The sequence below is a fragment of the Acipenser ruthenus genome, chromosome 1 (genome assembly GCF_902713425.1).
Source record: "Acipenser ruthenus chromosome 1, fAciRut3.2 maternal haplotype, whole genome shotgun sequence".
In the NCBI taxonomy this organism is placed as follows: domain Eukaryota; kingdom Metazoa; phylum Chordata; class Actinopteri; order Acipenseriformes; family Acipenseridae; genus Acipenser; species Acipenser ruthenus.
Window position 1 is genome coordinate 705,817 of NC_081189.1, and position 19,162 is coordinate 724,978.

A 19,162-nucleotide genomic window follows, 5' to 3' on the forward strand; every position below is an offset into this window, starting at 1 on the left:
GCTTGATATGCCACAGTGTATAATGTGTATCCCTGTGCGTTGCTGTGCTTCCTTCTCATACATAGTGGTGGGAGGGGCCCTTCTTTGGAAAGAGGACAGCTGTTTGGATTATATTTCAAAATAGTATCTCAAAAGGGGGGAACGCTAAGTGCAATGTGGACACAATGTGCCGTGCACAAAGCAGCCGAGGGGTAAACAAACTCCCCAGAGAACTGCTGGTCCCGTGACGCTGCTGTGGAGCAATGTGACCGCTCCAGCTGTACTGTTTGATCTGTGCTGTCAGTGTGGACAGGCAGGGTCAGGTGTCAGTAATGTGTATACTTCTCCATATGGAAGGTGTTTGTTCTGTACACACCTTTCTAATGGAGTAACTCCAGCCTCTAACCTTAAAAGGTAAAACAAATCGATGTACACAATGGTATAATTCTCTCACCTACTTATCATTCATGATTCAGTTCTTGAACGTCTTTTTAAACAACACATTCAACCCCCTCTCCGCCCCCCTCTGAATAATTCGGTAACGTCTCACACCAGGGGATTCCTTGAAACAGACGCAAACAGTTTGACAAATAACTTATCACTGAGCACTGCGTCTCCAAAAGGGCATTGTGACCTTGGACAGAGTACAACGATGAGCAGCAACCAGACTAATCTCAGAGCTTAAAGAAATGAGATAGAACAGCGAGGAATTAGGGGGGACTTACTGAAGTCTTTAATAGTCTTTAAAATCTTAAAAGAGTTGAGAAACTTAACCCTAACCCATATACAGTGTGGAAATTAAGTGGAGACAGACAGGACAGAGGGTAGGAGACACTGCTTCACATAGAGAGTGGTGAGGGTACGGAATAGGTGACCAAGGGTTAAACAGCCATGCTGTTGATGCGGAATCACTGAGATCCTTGACAACATTTTGAGATCAATCCGATACTAGGAACGGAATGACCTCTCGGTCGTAACTCTTTATGTTCTTATATAGTTCTTGTTAGAGAAGCTGTAATGATTCCCTCCGTGGAAGATGTGCCAGTCTTCCAGTATGACGCCCAACGCGCCACAAACACTGCATCCTCACAGCGTTCACCTTCCTCTACAGGTAAACAGAGACACGAGATAGCAGGGTTTGATTCTGTTTGATTTCATGACAAAAACATTACTGGCAATACAGAGCCAGGAGGACACAAGAAACACTGCATCCTCACAGCGTTCACCTTCCTCTACAGGTAAACAGAGACACGAGATAGCAGGGTTTGATTCTGTTTGATTTCATGACAAAAACATTACTGGCAATACAGAGCCAGGAGGACACAAGAAACATACTTTTTTTTAATTACGTTCTTTTTTTCTATGCTGTTTTAGGTTTTGACATATTGCCCCATCTCCTCTTTGAATATATTCTGTTTCATACATCCACATTTCTTTTTTTTTTTAAATTTGCAATATAAATGACATTTGTAACATTAGTCGGCACGTAGAGTAATATCAGCAGCCCACATGCATGTGTGTCTTTGGTTTTGGTGTAAGGTGCGAGGTACGGTAGCACAGAGCTGTGTAGCGAGCAGTGTTGTATGATGCAGTGTAGTAATATCAGCAGCCCACATGCATGTGTGTCTTTGGTTTTGGTGTAAGGTGCGAGGTACGGTAGCACAGAGCTGTGTAGCGAGCAGTGTTGAATGATGCAGTGTAGTAATATCAGCAGCCCACATGCATGTGTGTCTTTGGTTTTGGTGTAAGGTGCGAGGTACGGTAGCACAGAGCTGTGTAGCGAGCAGTGTTGAATGATGCAGTGTAGTAATATCAGCAGCCCACATGCATGTGTGTCTTTGGTTTTGGTGTAAGGTGCGAGGTACGGTAGCACAGAGCTGTGTAGCGAGCAGTGTTGAATGATGCAGTGTAGTTATATGTTCTGACCCCCGTCGGTGGGATATAGGCCTACTGTAGTGCTGGAAGTTTTTAATTCTCTACTAAAAGGGTAACATACCCATATTTAAAATACTGCAATCAAATATGTTAACTAATAACCAATGAAGGTACTGCAGAATGGTTCTTCAGATTTGTATTACATCTCTCTTTCTGTGTCTCTCATTTCCTCTTATTTGCTGCTTCCCTTTTTTCCTCCCTCTCTCTCTCCATCCTTCCATGTCCCTGCCTCCCTCTTTCCTTCTCTCTCCATCCTTCCATGTCACTGTCTCCCTCTTTCCTTCTCTCTCCATCCTTCCATGTCACTGTCTCCCTCTTTCCTTCTCTCTCCATCCTTCCATGTCACTGTCTCCCTCTTTCCTTCTCTCTCCATCCTTCCATGTCACTGCCTCCCTCTTTCCTTCTCTCTCCATCCTTCCATGTCACTGCCTCCCTCTTTCCTTCTCTCTCCCACAGTATTTTTTGGCTGTTTCTCTTTCCCTCCCTCTCCCTCTTTCTCTTGCTCACTCTCTCAGTCAGTATGAATGGTGGCGTGTCAGTGCTGCTGACATGTCGATCTGCACGCAGGCTGTGGAGCTGTATGTGTGTGTGTGGGGGGGGGGGGGCTCATCTTACCCACACCAGTGACCTACTTCTGAATGAGGAGAGTGAGGGGAGGGAGGAGAGAGGGGAGAGACGTTTCTAATGGGATAACTCTATTCTCTAACCTTAAAAGGTAAAACAAATAAGATGTACACCATTGTATAATTCTCTCACCTACGTATCATTCATGATTCAGTTGTTTTCTTTGTTTTTTGTTACACCCGAGCACTTATTTTTAAAAGCAGTCTGGAGGGACCACAGTAAAAGCATGCGGACTGTGCTACATGTATTACATAAGGTTTCATTTATAGAAGTATTGTATAAGGCTTGTAAAAACATGGTATTTCCCATTGCCTCTGACTGATAGTGAAGCAGCTTCGCCAATATCAGGATCCTTGGTCCTTAGCGTCTCCTTCCTTCGGTCCCATCTCCACTTGATCATCTGTTTGCTCTTTTTCAGACTCTCTCCAGGGCCACCATGTCTCTTTGGTGTCGCGGTGACCGGAATCGGACACAGTATTCCAGTGCATTATTCAACCTCATCGTAACAGCCTCCTAGGATTTGTGCTCGACACTTTCAGCCTAAGCTTTGTTTTCTCGTTTGTTTGTTGACGGCTGAGTCTGTTATTACAACAATGCGAGCTTCTCTTGGCGAGCCTGCTCTGGTTCTACACCTCCCGTTTGGTATCCGGATCTTATATTTTATTATGAGCTTTACATAAAGAGGAACTGAAATGCATGACCTGTGTTAAATCAATTGTGTCGCACTCAATCAGTGGGTGTAGTGCGGGGCTGAGGCGATGCGGTGCATGCACCGTCTGAGCACGGGGTGGCGTTTCAGCAGAAAAAAACGTTTCTTATTCCTATATCCTGTATCTGCTGCAGACAATGCTACCAATAAAGCTTCATTTATTCATATTTTAAAAAAAAATAACTTAAAACTTACTTAAAGGAAACAGTGTACCGCCTGGGCAATACAAACCCCATTGTGTAGCAACACTGCTTGAGCTGGAGTCTGATGAGATATTATTAAAGTACACAGGCATTCGACAACATTCCTGAGATATATTCTTGTTTATTACAAAAAAGTCAGCATATAACATGATTGTAATCAAGACAATAAAAGACTGCAAATTAATTTGCACCAAAACAGAACTAGGTTTTTTATTTGATTTCACATTATTTTATTTTTTCCCAAAACGTAACTAGTTTTTTTATTTTTTTATTTATTTATTTATTATTATTATTTGATTTGATTTTTTCTAAAACAGAACTAATGCTTACTGCTTTACAATCGTGCAAGTATAACGTCTTCTGCCAACTGCCAGTAAATGAAAATGCCCGTGTTTAAAAAATAAATAAATAAATAAATATTCCGTGTTTTGCCCCGGAAGCAGATCCGCGTTGTGGAGTAACAGTTTGCGGTGTCATTGTCAGCGGCAGGGTCACTCTGATAATACTGTGCGATGGCTGCTTCGTTGAGAGGAGTGCTTTCTGCCGTGTCTAAGGTCTGATTCTAACCCAGATAAGTGTGGGAATGACACGGGGTGTGCGTTATATATATACACTGTGTGTTTATTCAGCACACGAAGCAGCGCACCCATTTTCCAGCAGGGATTAGCTAACGTTGTGTGTGATTGCAATACGATGAGATCAGTGCCATTTCAGTGAAGGTTGTTGGATGTTCATGCTGGGGATTATATATATATATATATATACAACATATCGAAACGTTGGGCAGCTGGCTCTTTGAGCTAAAATATTATATATATATATATATATATATATATATATATATATATATATATATATATATACACACACACAGAGATGTGTTTTTACAATAACGATTCAGCCGTGTGTGTTTGTTGTGTTCGGAATAAAAATTGTTTTGAGCTGGGGTCGGTTGCGCTTTTGAATTCCTGTTTATGTACGACTAATAATAATAATAATAATAATCACCGTCATCATAATCACCTGTGCAGTGTACGGACTGGCCTTTCTCTGCGTCTCCAGTGACTGCTACAGTGAGAAGGTAGTGGGGAGAAGGGTTAAAAAAAAACAACTGAGATTCAAGGGTACAAGAAAGATGACCTCGAAACTTCAAACCAAAAAATAACTCGTTTGATATCCTCGTCTCCCCATTGATGTGTTACTTGTGGATACTACTAGTGGCAGGTTAGACGTCGGGGTGGGGGGTAATTAGGGCCAGCATGTTTAAAGGGAATTCACAGCCCCCGTCCATTATACTTGATGTTGAGCGAGCAGTCCAGATAAAGAGGGGTCTCTCCCTTATTAAAAAACAGGCCTTGTAATTTCTAATAATATAGTACTATATGTGCTGTATGCACAATGGTGTTTTGGTGTTCTGTGACAATGACAGATGCTTAAGAAGAGGAAGGTAGGTTAAAGCACTATCCCTTCTCTGGAGACCTGGGTTTCAATCGTCTTTTAAGTATAAGATGGAAAAGGGGATTTTTCTAGTCTCAATCGTGCACTTGGTATAGGACATACAGAACTTCAAGTAATTGTAGCTGAGAAAGGCTTACCTGATTGTGTGGCTACACAGGTCTCACAATTATTATTATTATTATTATTATTATTATTTATTTCTTAGCAGACGCCCTTATCCATGTATGTGTAGTTTAGAAAGAAACACATGTTATAGCACACTTGGATTTTCATTTTAAAACACAATATCTGCTTGTAGTTTTTTATAGTATAAACAGGAAGTGCATTGAACATTTTATATTTTTAATCTTTCATCATAGCACAACTCTTGACTGAACAAAAAAACGAATTACAAAATAATTAAACCACACATTTCCATTCTGTTCTTGTACAGAAGATAGAGCTGGATGCCACTAACTCTGTCTCTCTCTCTTTTTCAGGGGTTCATTGCTCCATGGGCACAGATCAGCTCCAGAGCTCTCGGGACCACACCCTGCCTCCAGCACCCGACAGGCAGCCAGGTGAGGCGGGAGGTGGGAGCTGAACACTGGGTACTGGGAACAAGGGACAGGGCAATTTCCTTTCCCCAAGTACCCCTCCCCCCCCCCCAACCCCCCCCCCCCAAACACCGTCACTGTGGCTGCAAAGGGAGCTAGAAGCAGAGCATTATTGCTATACCAGTGTGTAAAGTGCTGTGCATCACAGATTGGATACGATCCCCCACAACAGGATCTGTGAAGGAGTCTAACCTTCCTCCTCCTCCTCCTCCTCTCCTCCTTTGTGCAGGGTGACGCTGTGCGTGCGGACGTGCAGTTCAAGGTAACGATGGTCCCCGGGGATGGAGTGGGACCTGAGCTCATGACTGCTGTCAAGGAGGTCTTCAAGGTAGTCTTTAAAATCTTACAAGAACTGGACAAAGTTAACAAATACAAATTCAAATAGTCTTCATTGACATGACAAGCCATACAAGCATTGCCCAAATGAATGTAGCAAATGTACAGAAGAAACCCCACTTGTTTGAAATAACAGCAGGACAAGATGTGTTGAAAGGGCTCTACTCTGCTCTTCAACAAAGTTAACCCTAAACAATACTTTAAGTGCATCACAGAAACCTGGAGCAGTCTAAGACAGACTGGAAACTGGAAATCAAGCGGAGACAGAGGTTAGGAGACACTTCACACAGAGAGGGGTTAGGGTGTAGAATGAGTTCCCACGTTGTTGATGCTGAGTCACAGGGATACTTTAAGACCGACTTGACAAAGTTTTAACATCTATCAGCTACTAGGAACCAGATGAACACTGATGGACCGAATGGCCTCCTCTTGCTCGTCAATCTTAATTTTTCTCTCCCCCTCTCCCTTTGTTTTTTCCTCTCACAAATTTATATTCTCTCTCTCTCAGGCAGCCGATGTCCCCGTGGTTTTTGAGGAGTTCCACCTCAGTGAGGTTCAGAACATGGCATCAGAGGAGAAGCTGGAGCAGGTCCTCAACTCCATGAGAAGCAACCGGGTAGCCATCAAAGGTAAGAGCGATCCCAGCTCCGGAGAGAGAGAGAGACGCACTGCGGACCATGTACACGTTTTATAGTTCTGTAATGTTAGCCACTTTAAAATGGTGTAAGTTTAGCATTGCAGCAATTGTGTTCTGAGTATGATCCGCTTTCTGGAAACGCCTCTAGACACAGGCTTGTATCTCTTCTGTAAGCAGTGAGGGATTTTAAGCCGGCTTTGTTATTTTGCTGCAGGAAAGATCCACACCCCCATGGAGTACAAGGGAGAGCTGGCGTCATATGAGATGAAACTGAGGTAAGACACACACACCTGCGTACAACTGAGACTAATGATACCGGTTAAGAAATGCAAACCAAATGGGGGTCTGCTTTTACCGCAGTCGAAATAATCGTCATCTCTGAACAGAGCATCGTCTTCTCTTCAATAGTATTTATTTATTAAAAATGATCTCGCCGCAATTAACAAAGAGGAAGAACATCCAGCAATAAACGATTTTAACAAGAAAGCCGTCTTACAAGAGCAGTGGCACCCAAAATGTTACAGTGCTCCCGCGTTATAAGACCTTTATTTCTTTATTTATTTATTAAAAAATGGTTTTCCAGCAAATAGCATATGATCTACAATCAGCTCGTTTACAAAGGCATCCCAGGGGGAAGGCAGGAGCACGTTCCAGTTACAGGCAAGCACACAGTTACACAGTCCATGTGTTACTGTATCCACATCACATGACGTGCAATCACAAGGCTGCTTCGAATGATCAAGCAATAGCCTCGAAGCTTGAGGAAGTGACACAGTGGATCTGAGTTCTATGGGTGGTTTATTCCAGTCTGAGGGGCAGCAAAAGCTTTCCTTCCAATAGTACTTCTCATTGTTGGGATTTGGAAATATTTAGTATCGCCAGCATTTCTTAAGGAATAAACACAATGAACTATTTAGATAGCCAGGTAGTTATTTGACCCTTTAAAAAGGATCCGAGCCCAGTGAAAGCTCCTGTTCTCTGGTGACGGTACGTTTAGCCAGGTGTACCGAGTGCAATGGGGTTCTAATGGAGCATGCTGAAGAGTAAATCTGCAAATCCCAGCGAGCATTGGATGTCTTTCCTTTAACAGAACTTTACTTGCAGTCATTTATATCACATCCCCATAATCCAGAGTTAGAAACGGTTTGTTTTTCACTGTGAAACCGCTTCTAATGCAGTATGGTCGTGGCTCCCATTGGTGCAATAAAGCCATTCCACCAGCTCTTGTCTTCTCGTTATAAAGCGGAACACAAATAGCACTGTCTTATAACTAGGGCTCCTGACTACAGCATTATAAAGAACAACTTGGTGAAACATTTGTTCTTCATTTTACCCAAAAAAAAGTTTTGCAGTCGCCACTGCCATGGCTGGTATTGCATTCAGTTACCCCTAAAATTATTAAACTTATTAATTTCCTTTAAACTCCTAGTAAAACCAGGACTGTATCAAACCGCTATGCAGTGGGAGTGTTATTTCCATCCCTCTTGTGCTGTCTTGTGGTTAGAGCTGTGAATCTGTATTGAGTGAGTGCAGGTGTTAACTCTTTATAAAGCTCAGCACTGAGCATGCTGTTCTGATCGAGGGTAAGCTGGCTGGCTTGCTTGCATACCCTCTGTAGTTGCGAGCTGCGTTTGCTTTTATCTCCTGTTTGTTTGCCAGGCGGAAGCTGGACCTGTTTGCCAATGTGGTTCGTGTGAACAGTCTTCCCGGGTATAAAACTCGGCACAACAACCTGGACCTGGTGATCATTCGGGAGCAGACGGAGGGAGAGTACAGCGCTCTGGAGCACGAGGTACCGCGTTCTTTACTCCATGACATTCAAATGTAACACGCTTACCCTTATGAAGTTTACCGTGCTGGCTGAGATCCTGTGTTCAGGGTTTTTAAATATCCTTTGCCATACCTCTCTGCTCTTTACAAGGCTTGCATATGCTTTACCTTGCTTTCACTATGCTTTATTGCTCAGGGATGAAAATACGACTCCCATCGCATAGCAGTTGTACCCATTCCAGGTTTTATTACAAACTTGATTAGCCACAGTGTACGTATAGGTAACAAGCTCAGGTGTGTCTTATTAAACTCCTAGTGAAACCAGGAATGGATCAAGCAGTGTCTTTAATGAGACACACCTGAGCTTGTTACCTGTGCACTGTGGCTAATCAAGCTCATAGTGAAACTGCTATGCAATAGGAGTCTTGTTTCCACCCCTGCATTATCACTTAGCATTATTGCTTCTACTACAGTACACTTCTGTAAGGGTTCCCAGTATAATCCCGGGGTTCTGTGTTGAAAGCTGCTCGCGGCTGAAGATTTCCTCTCTCTTTGCAGAGTGTGACAGGCGTGGTCGAGTGTCTCAAGATCATCACTCGAGTGAAGTCCCGGCGCATCGCCAAGTTCGCCTTCGACTACGCCACAAAGAATGGCCGGTCAAAGGTCACCGCCGTGCACAAGGCCAACATCATGTGAGTGCAGGGCAGCTCTGTCTGTCAGCTAGGGTGGGACTGAGACGCTCGATTGACTTGCACCAAGAGCCTAATGAGCAACTGATGTTGAGTAAAGCCTATATACCTGGAATATTGAAGGGCCCTTACACAGTAAAATACAGTAATATAGTGCAATTAAATGTCAGCATGGTATAACTGTGAATGAACCTGGCTCACGAGTTAGTGAATAGCACTGTAGTAGAATACAGATTCATCCTTTTGAAAAATGAGTACATTTATTCAAAATCCACTTACCAAGTATTGAGAATTGGATGCATCCAGTGAGAAACTAAAGCCACCACTTTTTTCTCTAGCCACTCTTATGCTGAGGCTGCAACTCTGTATGTCTTTCCTCCCCTCCTGACTGCTCTCTCTCGCTCTCTCTCTCTCTCTCTCTCGCTCTCTCTCTCTCTCTCTCTCTCTCTCTCTCTCATGTAGGAAGCTAGCGGACGGTCTGTTCCTGCAGAGCTGTCAGGAGGTGGGTGAACTGTACCCAAAAATCAAGTTTGAGACCATCATCATCGACAACTGCTGCATGCAGGTACTCTCTCCATATTATATATTTTATTGGTGCCAAGTGCAATGCTGTTTTAAAAGCTGTGGGCACCCCAGAATTATGTAGGGTCTGCCTCCAGAGTGTGAGAGTGAGGAGGGTGAAAGGGGTCCTGGGGCTGTGTTTTCTTGTGGATGATCTGTGCTGTGTTCAGGGGTAGCCTGGACCTGTCTCCAGAGTGTGAGAGTGAGGATGGTGAAAGGGGTCCTGGGGCTGTGTTCTCTTGTGGGTGATCTGTGCTGTGTTCAGGGGTAGCCTGGACCTGCCTCCAGAGTGTGAGAGTGAGGATGGTGAAAGGGGTCCTGGGGCTGTGTTCTCTTGTGGGTGATCTGTGCTGTGTTCAGGGGTAGCCTGGACCTGCCTCCAGAGTGTGAGAGTGAGGAGGGTGAAAGGGGTCCTGGGGCTGTGTTCTCTTGGCAGTTGGATGATGTGTGCTGTGTTCAATCAGTCCCGCCTCGTCCCACTCGACGGCCAATCACCAGCATCTTGTGGACCGGGCCTGTTGCCCATAGGCTGTTCGACTGCTGTGAAACACAGCCCCTCCTGCTCCAAGCGTTCCTGCACTTCACAGACCTCCCATACGCTATAATATTATCTTTTGTTGTTTTTTTTATTTGGGGTCCAGCAGCCAGGCTCGTTATAGCCAAAGGTTCGTTATAATGGACGGCGTTCTAGCGAGAGTGTGCTGTACTCTCCATCTCTCATTTAATCTTTAAACAAAATGATCCCTTATTAAATGACCATTTGAACTTACTGTGCATCACACAAGTAGCCAATCAGGACAATCGCATGTACGGTGAGGCATATCCGATCACAACCTGCATGTCACGATGCGTCTCGTACTGTGAGATTGGGGTTACACCCCTATTGAGCTGTGAGTGCTGTGTTAGAGATGCTGCATTAATAAACTATACCCTAACTGCTCGCTCTCTGTCTCTCTCTCTCCACAGCTGGTGCAGGACCCGTACCAGTTTGACGTGCTGGTGATGCCCAACCTGTACGGGAACATCATTGACAACCTGGCAGCTGGGCTGGTGGGGGGCGCTGGGGTGGTGCCTGGAGAGAGCTACAGCGCGGAGTACGCTGTCTTCGAGACGGTCAGTGTGCCTTCAATAAACCTTCTGTGAAAACATGTGTTTACCGTTTAAACTGTCAGACCCGTTTTCAGTGAAGCAGACTCCATATAGCAGGGATATTCATCTTTATTCTGAATATTTATTTCAAATTCCAATCGTTTTTTACACACAGTTTTCAATGACGGTTGTTAACAATACATCAGGATTGTTATTGTTGTGAAACTCTCTGTGAAGGGGGTACGGTGGAGGCAGACGCTGGGGATGAAGCCCCCTGTGAAGGGGGTACAGTGGAGGCAGACGCTGGGGATGAAGCCCCCCGTGGAGGGGGTACGGCGGAGGCAGACGCTGGGGATGAAGCCCCCCGTGGAGGGGGTACGGTGGAGGCAGACGCTGGGGATGAAGCCCCCTGTGAAGGGGGTACAGTGGAGGCAGACGCTGGGGATGAAGCCCCCTGTGAAGGGGGTACGGTGGAGGCAGACGCTGGGGATGAAGCCCCCTGTGGAGGGGGTACGGTGGAGGCAGACGCTGGGGATGAAGCCCCTGTGAAGGGGGTACGGTGGAGGTTGTCACACGTCGCATGTTTACATACATCTAGAGAACTGCTTAGTGCTGCACAAACCGATTATTGGGATTGAGCGCTCCACAGAAATCGGGTGCTGACAAACAGGTGGGGGTCACTGGTGTTGACTGGGCTAATTACCAACCCAAGAGAAACAAGTGAACAAACAGCTGCTTGGGTTTGTGGTGACTGCTGCTTTTATTAGACTGTGTGGAGAACAGCGATCCACACAAACCCAAGCAGCTGCTTCTTCACTTGTTTCACTCTGAATGTTAAATTAGCCCGATCAACCCCAATGACCCTTATCTGTGGAGAGCTTGATCTGAATAATCAGTTTGTGCAGCACTATTGCATATCGCTAGCAGCAGTGTGGAGTAGTGGTTAGGGCTCTGGACTCTTGACCGGAGGGTCGTGGGTTCAATCCCAGGTGGGTGACACTGCTGCTGTACCCTTGAGCAAGGTACCTTACCTAGATTGCTCCAGTAAAAACCCAACTGTATAAATGGGTAATTGTATGTAAAAATAATGTGATATCTTGTAACAATTGTAAGTCGCCCTGGATAAGCGCGTCTGTTAAAAATAAATAATAATAATAATAATAATCCCTGGAGACCTGCTCATCACACTGAGATTGAAGCATTTCATTGCAATTCTTATTCTGTACATGATGCTGATGCATGTCGTGGTTTCCTCTCATGTGAATGTCCCGCAGTGGCAGGGGGGGTGTGTTACTGACACATCCTCCTCCTCTCTTGTTTCAGGGCGCTCGGCACCCCTTCGCTCAGGCTGTGGGCCGGAACATCGCCAACCCCACCGCCATGCTGCTCAGCTCTGCAAACATGCTGCACCACCTCAAGTGAGTCTCCTCCTGCTGGCCGGAGGATGCCAACACATTAACAACTTCAGCATGGCTCCAAAAACACAAATAAACCTTTTATAATTCAAATTAGTCTAACCTCTTGAAGTACACAGCTTTAAAAATGATTGAAGGTCAGTTTATGATGTTATTTTTGGACAAGCGTATGAAGTCTATTCACAAGGTTCTATTTGATAGTGCCCCAAGTAATAAACTTTTCAATTAATTGAACTTTTAAAATACCCGTTCAAGGACAGCTGTTTTAATAAATGTGTTTTTAAACTGGTCTAAAAGGCATGCATCTGTATTTTATTATATTATTTCATGGCATGTTTAAGGAATACCACGGAAATGTATGTGATAGTTTATCGTATGTGTAAGTGTCTTTGTGTTTAGTAATTACTTTATTAAAGATGCAATCCATTACTGAGTCTTACAAAAAAAAAAAGATTTCAAGTGAAGATTTAAAAAGTTGTAAAAATAAATAAATAAATAAATGCAGTAAATATTACAAATATTTTTGCTTTATGAAAAATAATCAATGTCAGGTATTCCTGTACAACAGATAGCAAGCGCGTCACCCAAGACCTCCCCCCCGGACTGATCTCTTTGTGTTTGTTGTTTGCAGCCTGGAGTATCACTCCAACCTGATCTCTGAGGCAGTGAAGAGAGTGATCAAACTGGGCAAGGTAACAACCCTCTGAGTGTGAGTGTGAGCAGGGATGGAAATCAGACTCCTCTTGCAAAGCACTTTCACCCAAGCCAGGTTTTACTACAAGCTTGATTAGCCTCAGTGTATAGCTATCAAGCTCAGATGTGTCTTATTAAACTCATAGTAAAACCAGGAATGGATGAAACGGCTATGCAATGGGAGTCTTGTTTCCATCTCTGGAGAGTGCGAGTTTGCATTGTTAATAGTTTAGAGTTGAAGCCTTTGAACAGTTTCCCTGTGTCACATATACAGGTCAGCTGTAGTGTTTATATAGTGGGGTGTGTGCTGTGTAAGGCTATTTATTCAATATGAATTCAAAGTCTGCAACCTACAGTATGTACCCACATGCTGTACACGTGGAGTCTCCTCCTCTTTAATGTTGTATAGTGTAGAAACGTAACCACACTCCAATGGAAGGCTTCTCATTGGTTTTCATTGGTTACAAAAATAACTGCTGAGTTCAAGTTGCAACGTGTTTAATCCTGTAGTTCAAACGTTTATGAAATTACACAGAGTCTGACACCCCGAGTGTGAGTGTGAGGTGGGTTGTTGAAAAGGTTGTTTTCTGTTCTTTTAGAGATCTTAAAAGAAACCGAATGCATTCCATGACAAACGATTCAACTACAAGTCTTTCTCGTTGTCTTCAGTTGAAGACATTGAGAAAGACTTCAGTTGGAAGCGTTTGTTTTCTGTTCTTGCTGATACCTTGGCATGCAGTGTGCGGTGTGCTTGCCCTGCGTGTTGTGATCGGGGCTAGCTGATACCTTGGCATGCAGTGTGCGGTGTGCTTGCCCTGCGTGTTGTGATCGGGGCTAGCTGATACCTTGGCATGCAGTGTGTGGTGTGCTTGCCCTGAGTGTTGTGATCGGGGCTAGAGGAGACAGCAGTGTTGATTTGCTGCATGGCTGTTTCGTGATCCACAGAGAGGATGAACACCTTGCTGATGTTTGTGCTTCAATGGAGTCCCAATGGAAACATGCATCTTGATTCACTGCTACTGTTTCAATGAGGCCCTCCTGTTTTTCTGCAGATGTCCTGTATCCCTTCCAAACCCAATATATTCACATACTAACTCTACTGTGGTTGATTCCTTCTCTGTTTCACTGTTTGTCTGCCTGCCTGGTGTAACCCTGGGATGTGGGTCCTCTAAACCTGCTGTAAATCTCTGGAGGTGAAACTGTCAAGTCAAGTAAACAAAGGTTTCGGGCCAAAACCTTCATCGGAGATGGCAGTAACCAGAACAAGCGTCTAGTCCTGTAGCTTTACCTTCCTGCAAACGTAACCGCGCTGCTGCTTTCTGCTGCTTTCTGTCTGTCTCTCTTCCCCTTTCTTTAACCCGCTCAATCAACGCTTTCAAGTGAAGATTGTTTTAAATGAAGGTCTTTGTTGGAATGGGACAGCGCTCTGGCTCTCAGGGTCTCAGTCATGTTCTGAGATTTCCTGCTGCACTCTGTGTCAGACCCAGATCAGGGCTGTGTTGTTTCACTTGGTACTGACGCGCTTTATTGTTGATCTAACACAATCAGTTAATGCTTTCCCCAAAGCACCGCTTCATATGTCTCTTCAAATCAGCAGAAAACATGTGACGCCACTGCTCGTGACCTGCAGTCTCTGCAGGTATCCTAGCGTTCTAATTTTGCTTTGGATCTGTGGGCTTGCTGGTTGGCTGAGCTGTGTCTGTGTGTTAGCAGGTCAGTTTGCTTGCTTGGACAGTCAGTGTAGATGTGCACCCTCAACACTAAGCCCTGTACTCCTGCCTCTCATCGCTCTCCTGCGGGTGTGAGACTGGCTCTCGTTTTTAGTTACTTTTTTCTTTTCTGTTTTGAGTCTCGCTCATTTCCTCTCCCCTCCTTGCATGTGTACCAGGTGAAAACCCGAGACCTGGGTGGTTACTGCACCACCAACGATTTCGTCAAGTCTGTTATTGACAACCTGCACCCCCGGCGCCTGCCCTAAGGACCCCAGGATCTGCTCTCTGCTCATACCTGCTGAATCCTCTGCCTCTGCTGACTCTCTCCTGACGCCACTCAAACCTGACCGCTTTCCACTCAGTTCCACTCATCCCAGTCCAGACTTTCAAGTGCTTAAACTTTAAAGCTGTGAAGCTACGTTTAAACCTTCTTCTGTCGTTTACCATGTAAACTATCACATACATTCCCAGAATTCCATGTGTGGTCTGGTAGCCTCCAGGCTTCAGGATCTCAGTTTAAATTGTTCATTCAAAGTCCTTTACAATATTAAAATTGAGATCCTCTGAATTTTACCTATCTTTTTTCTAGACTGTTAATCTCGGGGTCGTGTGCTGTATCTTTAAAGCTTTAAATTACCAGCGCTGGACGATGTCACATTGTGGGTATTTTCAGAAGCCTAAATAATAACTTCATACTAAAATAAAGTCTTCTATCACATGGAGCGGTTCTTCGGTTCAGGTACCTCGTACACAAACGCGAACGTGGTTTGTAAACTATGGTTTTTATCTACCTCATAAATGTAAAACATTTCAAAGAATACAAATACCTGTAACTTTATTTTTTAATTAGGATTTGAGTACGCGTTTATGTATTTATTTGCTATACTGAACTTTTAAATAAAAAGGACAACGAGGAAGCAGACTTTAGTCTACATTGAAAGACACTATTCAGAGTGTCTTTCAAGCAGAAAAAAAGGTAAATTACATAAATGGAATACTGTATTTAGATATCTTCTGACGGATTGATTTGGAGCAGAGATTAAACATAGTTTGAGATAACAATCAATGGCCTTCACCTGAGATTAGGGACCTCATATTGACCAATCAGGTTAAAGGAGATCTTCGATCCATTTTCTAATTCCATTTGTTGTTTAACCCTTTACAGCCTGAAATACATTTGAATGTGTTAATATTACACTAGTAAGATCCTTCCTTTTCTGTCATAATGTTTGTACTGGAACGTGCTCCGAGGTGCTGAGTGCCCTGTGCTGCCTCTGAGCAGCGTTCCTGAGGAAGAGTGCTCGGACTCCCAGCGCACTCCATGCTTCCCTGGCATACTCGCTGTGTGCTTCCATTGATTACAGCAGCTGCTATTCGTTTTCTTTCATTCTTTATAGAAGAATAAAGGAAAATAAACTGATAAATCGACTCAATACCACCATGCCTGAAGGTTTAAATAGAAAGGAAAAGTAGATTGTTATACCATTAACTATGTCGTAAATGACATCACAGGCACATCAGTAGATTTAAATAGAAATACATGTGTAGTTGCCATGGCATCAAAAGCCTGTAAGTACCTCCACTGTTTTGTTTTCAAACACACTTTCCCTATGTTAAACATACTCAAACATTGGCTCTTTAACTGAAATAATGGATTACTACACTGTTTGTGTTTCCTGCTTTGTGATTGGCTGGATTGGTACATTTTAAATCACTGGGCTGGTACAGCAGCTTCTGGGTGTTTTATAAAAACAACAGCGGCCCCGACAACTTGAACTGCCTCACAGCTGATGAGTGCAATAGAATGAAAAAAATAATGCAAACATTACATCTCCCGGCTTTAAGAGAGAAATATGTAGAGATTCTGTTTGTTTTTTCTAGCCTCACATATCCTAGCTAGCCAGACAGGATGGTGATGTTGCACCTCCTTTCTAAACTCCGCCCCTTCATTACCTCACTTGTTTACCGCTTTGTGACTGAGAAAGCATCCCGTTACAGAACGAGGAAATGAAGAGTCGGGGTTTAAAATTGTGACAGCTACTCCAGGGCCAACATTAAAATAGAGATGTGTGAAAATGGAAGAGATTCGTTTTGGGTAATCTGAACTAGAGCTACCAGGACACAAGTATGTGTGTGCTGTCTGTGCGGAACAGCCAACAGAAGCAAAACGGAGTTCAAGCCATTAGAAAAATCAATGTTTGTATTTGTGTGGCGCCGGCTCACCGAGTAGGCGTTGATTCCTGAGGTCGTCATTTCTTGGTCACTCCAGGTGCTCTCCTAGAAGCCAGTCTCGGTCACTCACATGCTCATGTTGTTCATAGTGGTTGGTGTCTCGTTCTGTGCATTTCATTGTGTCACTCCTTTCTGATGTATTTGTGTTGAGCTCATTCGAAAGTGTCAGTGGGTGTCAGCACTGTGTTTTACATGTGCAGTGTAGATTTGAAATGGAGGCTGTAAAGATGTGTTCAGAGAAGAGGTTTTTAAAACATTTCATCTACTAAACAGTCTTTTACTCTTTTAAACTGTCATGAACATTTTCAATGGAAAACGTAGTCTGAATTTATTTTTACACAGATTTTTACATACATTGTTTAAGTTCACAATTAAAGTATTTTGCAATGCATCAGAATGCTTTAAATGACGAAACCCTTTGAAAAGGTTAATGTAAGATCCAAAACGTTCAGTAAAGTACTGTGTCCTTTAGGATTTCTGTTTACCGTTGTAACTTTGACAGCCTCCAGGGCTCCAGGAAGGCTGGGTTAGGTTGATCTTCTGCTGCCTGGGAACCACATTTAAAGGGTTTGTTTATCCCCGTGTTTGTATCTGTATGATGCCCAATATAAACCATGTTAAAGTACCAAAAGGAAATCAAGAAAGAACACATTGTTCAGCATCTCAATAGCAGCACACTTCCAAGAGAAGACCTGTACTGAGCACAAAGAACAGCACATTGAGTGCAAAGGTAAGCAAAAAAACATGCCATGGTGCTTCATCAATGACATGACGTGCTGGACCTCAGATTCAGTGAAAGAGCCTACGCTGTGGAGTGGTGTTATCCAGCTACGGGATCGCTTTGGGAAACTCGCACATGTACTGTCTCTCTCCATCATTTTGCAATTTTACTAAACCCAGATTGATTAACCCACAATAAAAATAATGGATCTGGGTAAGAAAATACTGAGAGTTTTTATAGGGGTATGTGGAGGTGACTGTCCATCCATATGTAGGTATGTCCTTCTTGCATTTTTACATCTGGTTAACTGTTAGTGTGTGACCAGGGAATCTGTGAATCTGCAGGCAATGTAGATCTCCACTAGGGGGACTCCGAATCCAATTCCTGAATTACCTCTGTGTGTCTCTCTTGAAATACAGCCTTACTCAATACCAGACAAAGGGCATGTGGATTTATACTGTAGCGGATCAATCAGTTCACCAGTTACTACATGAACTTGTTCATCACTTGTCTAGTTACTACATGAACTTGTTCATCACTTGTCTAGTTACTACATGAACTTGTTGATCACCTGTATGGTGAACGGTTTGGTTTTCGCCCTGTTCTCGGGGTGAGTAAGGTTGTTTCTCACTTACAGTTCCACACGTTGCTAATGGAGGTGTGTTTCTTTCTCTCTCTGCCCGTGTGTGTGGCAGGTTCGGACCGGAGATCTGGGGGGCTATGCTTCCTGTGACGAGTTCACACGTGCCGTCATCGGAAACCTGGGCTGCTGAGCATGACCTCCTGCACCTTTCTACTGCAGCCCCCTCGCTACCAGATTCTATATCATTTACAATTTCAATATCAGCTGAAGAAAAGAAGAAACATTTGTTATGTTGAGCTCACGAGGCAAATGATCTCAGGAACTCCATTTCAAACTGTTGTGTTTGTCTTGTGATCGCAACATAACACTGTTTTATTTCATTCCCCTCCCCATGTCCTCTATAGGCCCCACTCTACTTTCATGCTACTGAGTCTATATATACCAATTACGTGCTAGTTTTTTTGGCCATTTCAAAGTAGCAGCATTGGGGCAGCCTAAAGCTGTCCCACCACTCAGTACCAGCAGGGAGCACTAATGGCCCTCAAGTTTGAGGGACCTTAAAGAAAGTGGTAGTACATTTCAACTGGGATGAACCTGCATCGAGAGAGGAGTTCTTATTCCTTCAGACAGCACTCCTTTTAATCATCTGTATGCTGCTGCTGCTCCACAGGGGTAGCAGTGCAACTCCTGTTGAATTGCAGTTTGAGCCGTAACAGGTTTACTATGAGCCTGACACAGAGGAGTTCCCAGATGAATGCAGTATCTCATTTACTATGAGCCTGACACAGAGGAGTTCCCAAATGAATGCAGTATCTCATTTAGAACCTGAAACCTGCAGTGACTCGATCTGCTATGGAGTCAGTCTTGTTTCCTTAAGGCCAGTTACACTGGCGCCTGATTTCTGCTAAAGGTCAACTTGATACAAAAAAAAATATGTGTTGCTGCTTCTGGTCAACCATCAATGCAAGTGCTGATAATGGATCAATGTATTTATCTGTCAGATGTCTTATTTATCTTTGTCAACCAAATAAAGTCTTGACATGTCTTATTGTACACTTGTTGAATGGAGTATGTGTGTGTTTGTTTGTTTATTGTACTTGATTTAGCAGAGTGGTTAGAGCTGAGCGACTAGGAGGCAGTGAGGTCTAGTGGTTAGAGCAGAGGGACTTGGGCAGTGATCTTACGGTTAGAGCTGTGGGACTGGGAGCGAGGCAGTGAGG

General features: G+C 43.8%; 1 protein-coding gene across 2 annotated transcripts; it reads left to right on the forward strand.

The window, feature by feature from the left end:
* The first annotated feature begins 3,870 nt into the window (after nucleotides 1–3,870).
* LOC117973521 (isocitrate dehydrogenase [NAD] subunit beta, mitochondrial-like) lies at nucleotides 3,871–18,995 on the forward strand. Of its 2 annotated transcripts, none has more exons than XM_059024703.1 (12): nucleotides 3,871–4,004; nucleotides 5,388–5,468; nucleotides 5,734–5,832; nucleotides 6,349–6,469; nucleotides 6,692–6,752; nucleotides 8,137–8,269; nucleotides 8,806–8,939; nucleotides 9,399–9,501; nucleotides 10,464–10,610; nucleotides 11,910–12,004; nucleotides 12,633–12,693; nucleotides 18,055–18,995. In XM_059024703.1, the coding sequence occupies exons 1-12, from the start codon at nucleotides 3,963–3,965 to the stop codon at nucleotides 18,130–18,132; spliced, it is 1,155 nt and encodes a 384-aa protein (XP_058880686.1). In that variant the 5' UTR covers nucleotides 3,871–3,962; the 3' UTR covers nucleotides 18,133–18,995. The 2 variants fall into 2 exon arrangements, with proteins under 2 accessions (XP_058880686.1, XP_058880640.1); XM_059024657.1 differs by lacking the exon at nucleotides 18,055–18,995 and adding an exon at nucleotides 14,583–15,124.
* Nucleotides 18,996–19,162: the final 167 nt, after the last annotated feature.

Bases quoted from the DNA above. Each gene is read 5' to 3' on its own strand.
- LOC117973521 (XM_059024657.1), top strand. From the start codon at position 3,963: ATGGCTGCTTCGTTGAGAGGAGTGCTTTCTGCCGTGTCTAAG. The intron at 6,470-6,691 runs GTAAGAGCGATC...ATTTTGCTGCAG, and splicing joins CAACCGGGTAGCCATCAAAG to GAAAGATCCACACCCCCATG. The intron at 12,005-12,632 runs GTGAGTCTCCTC...TGTTGTTTGCAG, and splicing joins AACATGCTGCACCACCTCAA to CCTGGAGTATCACTCCAACC.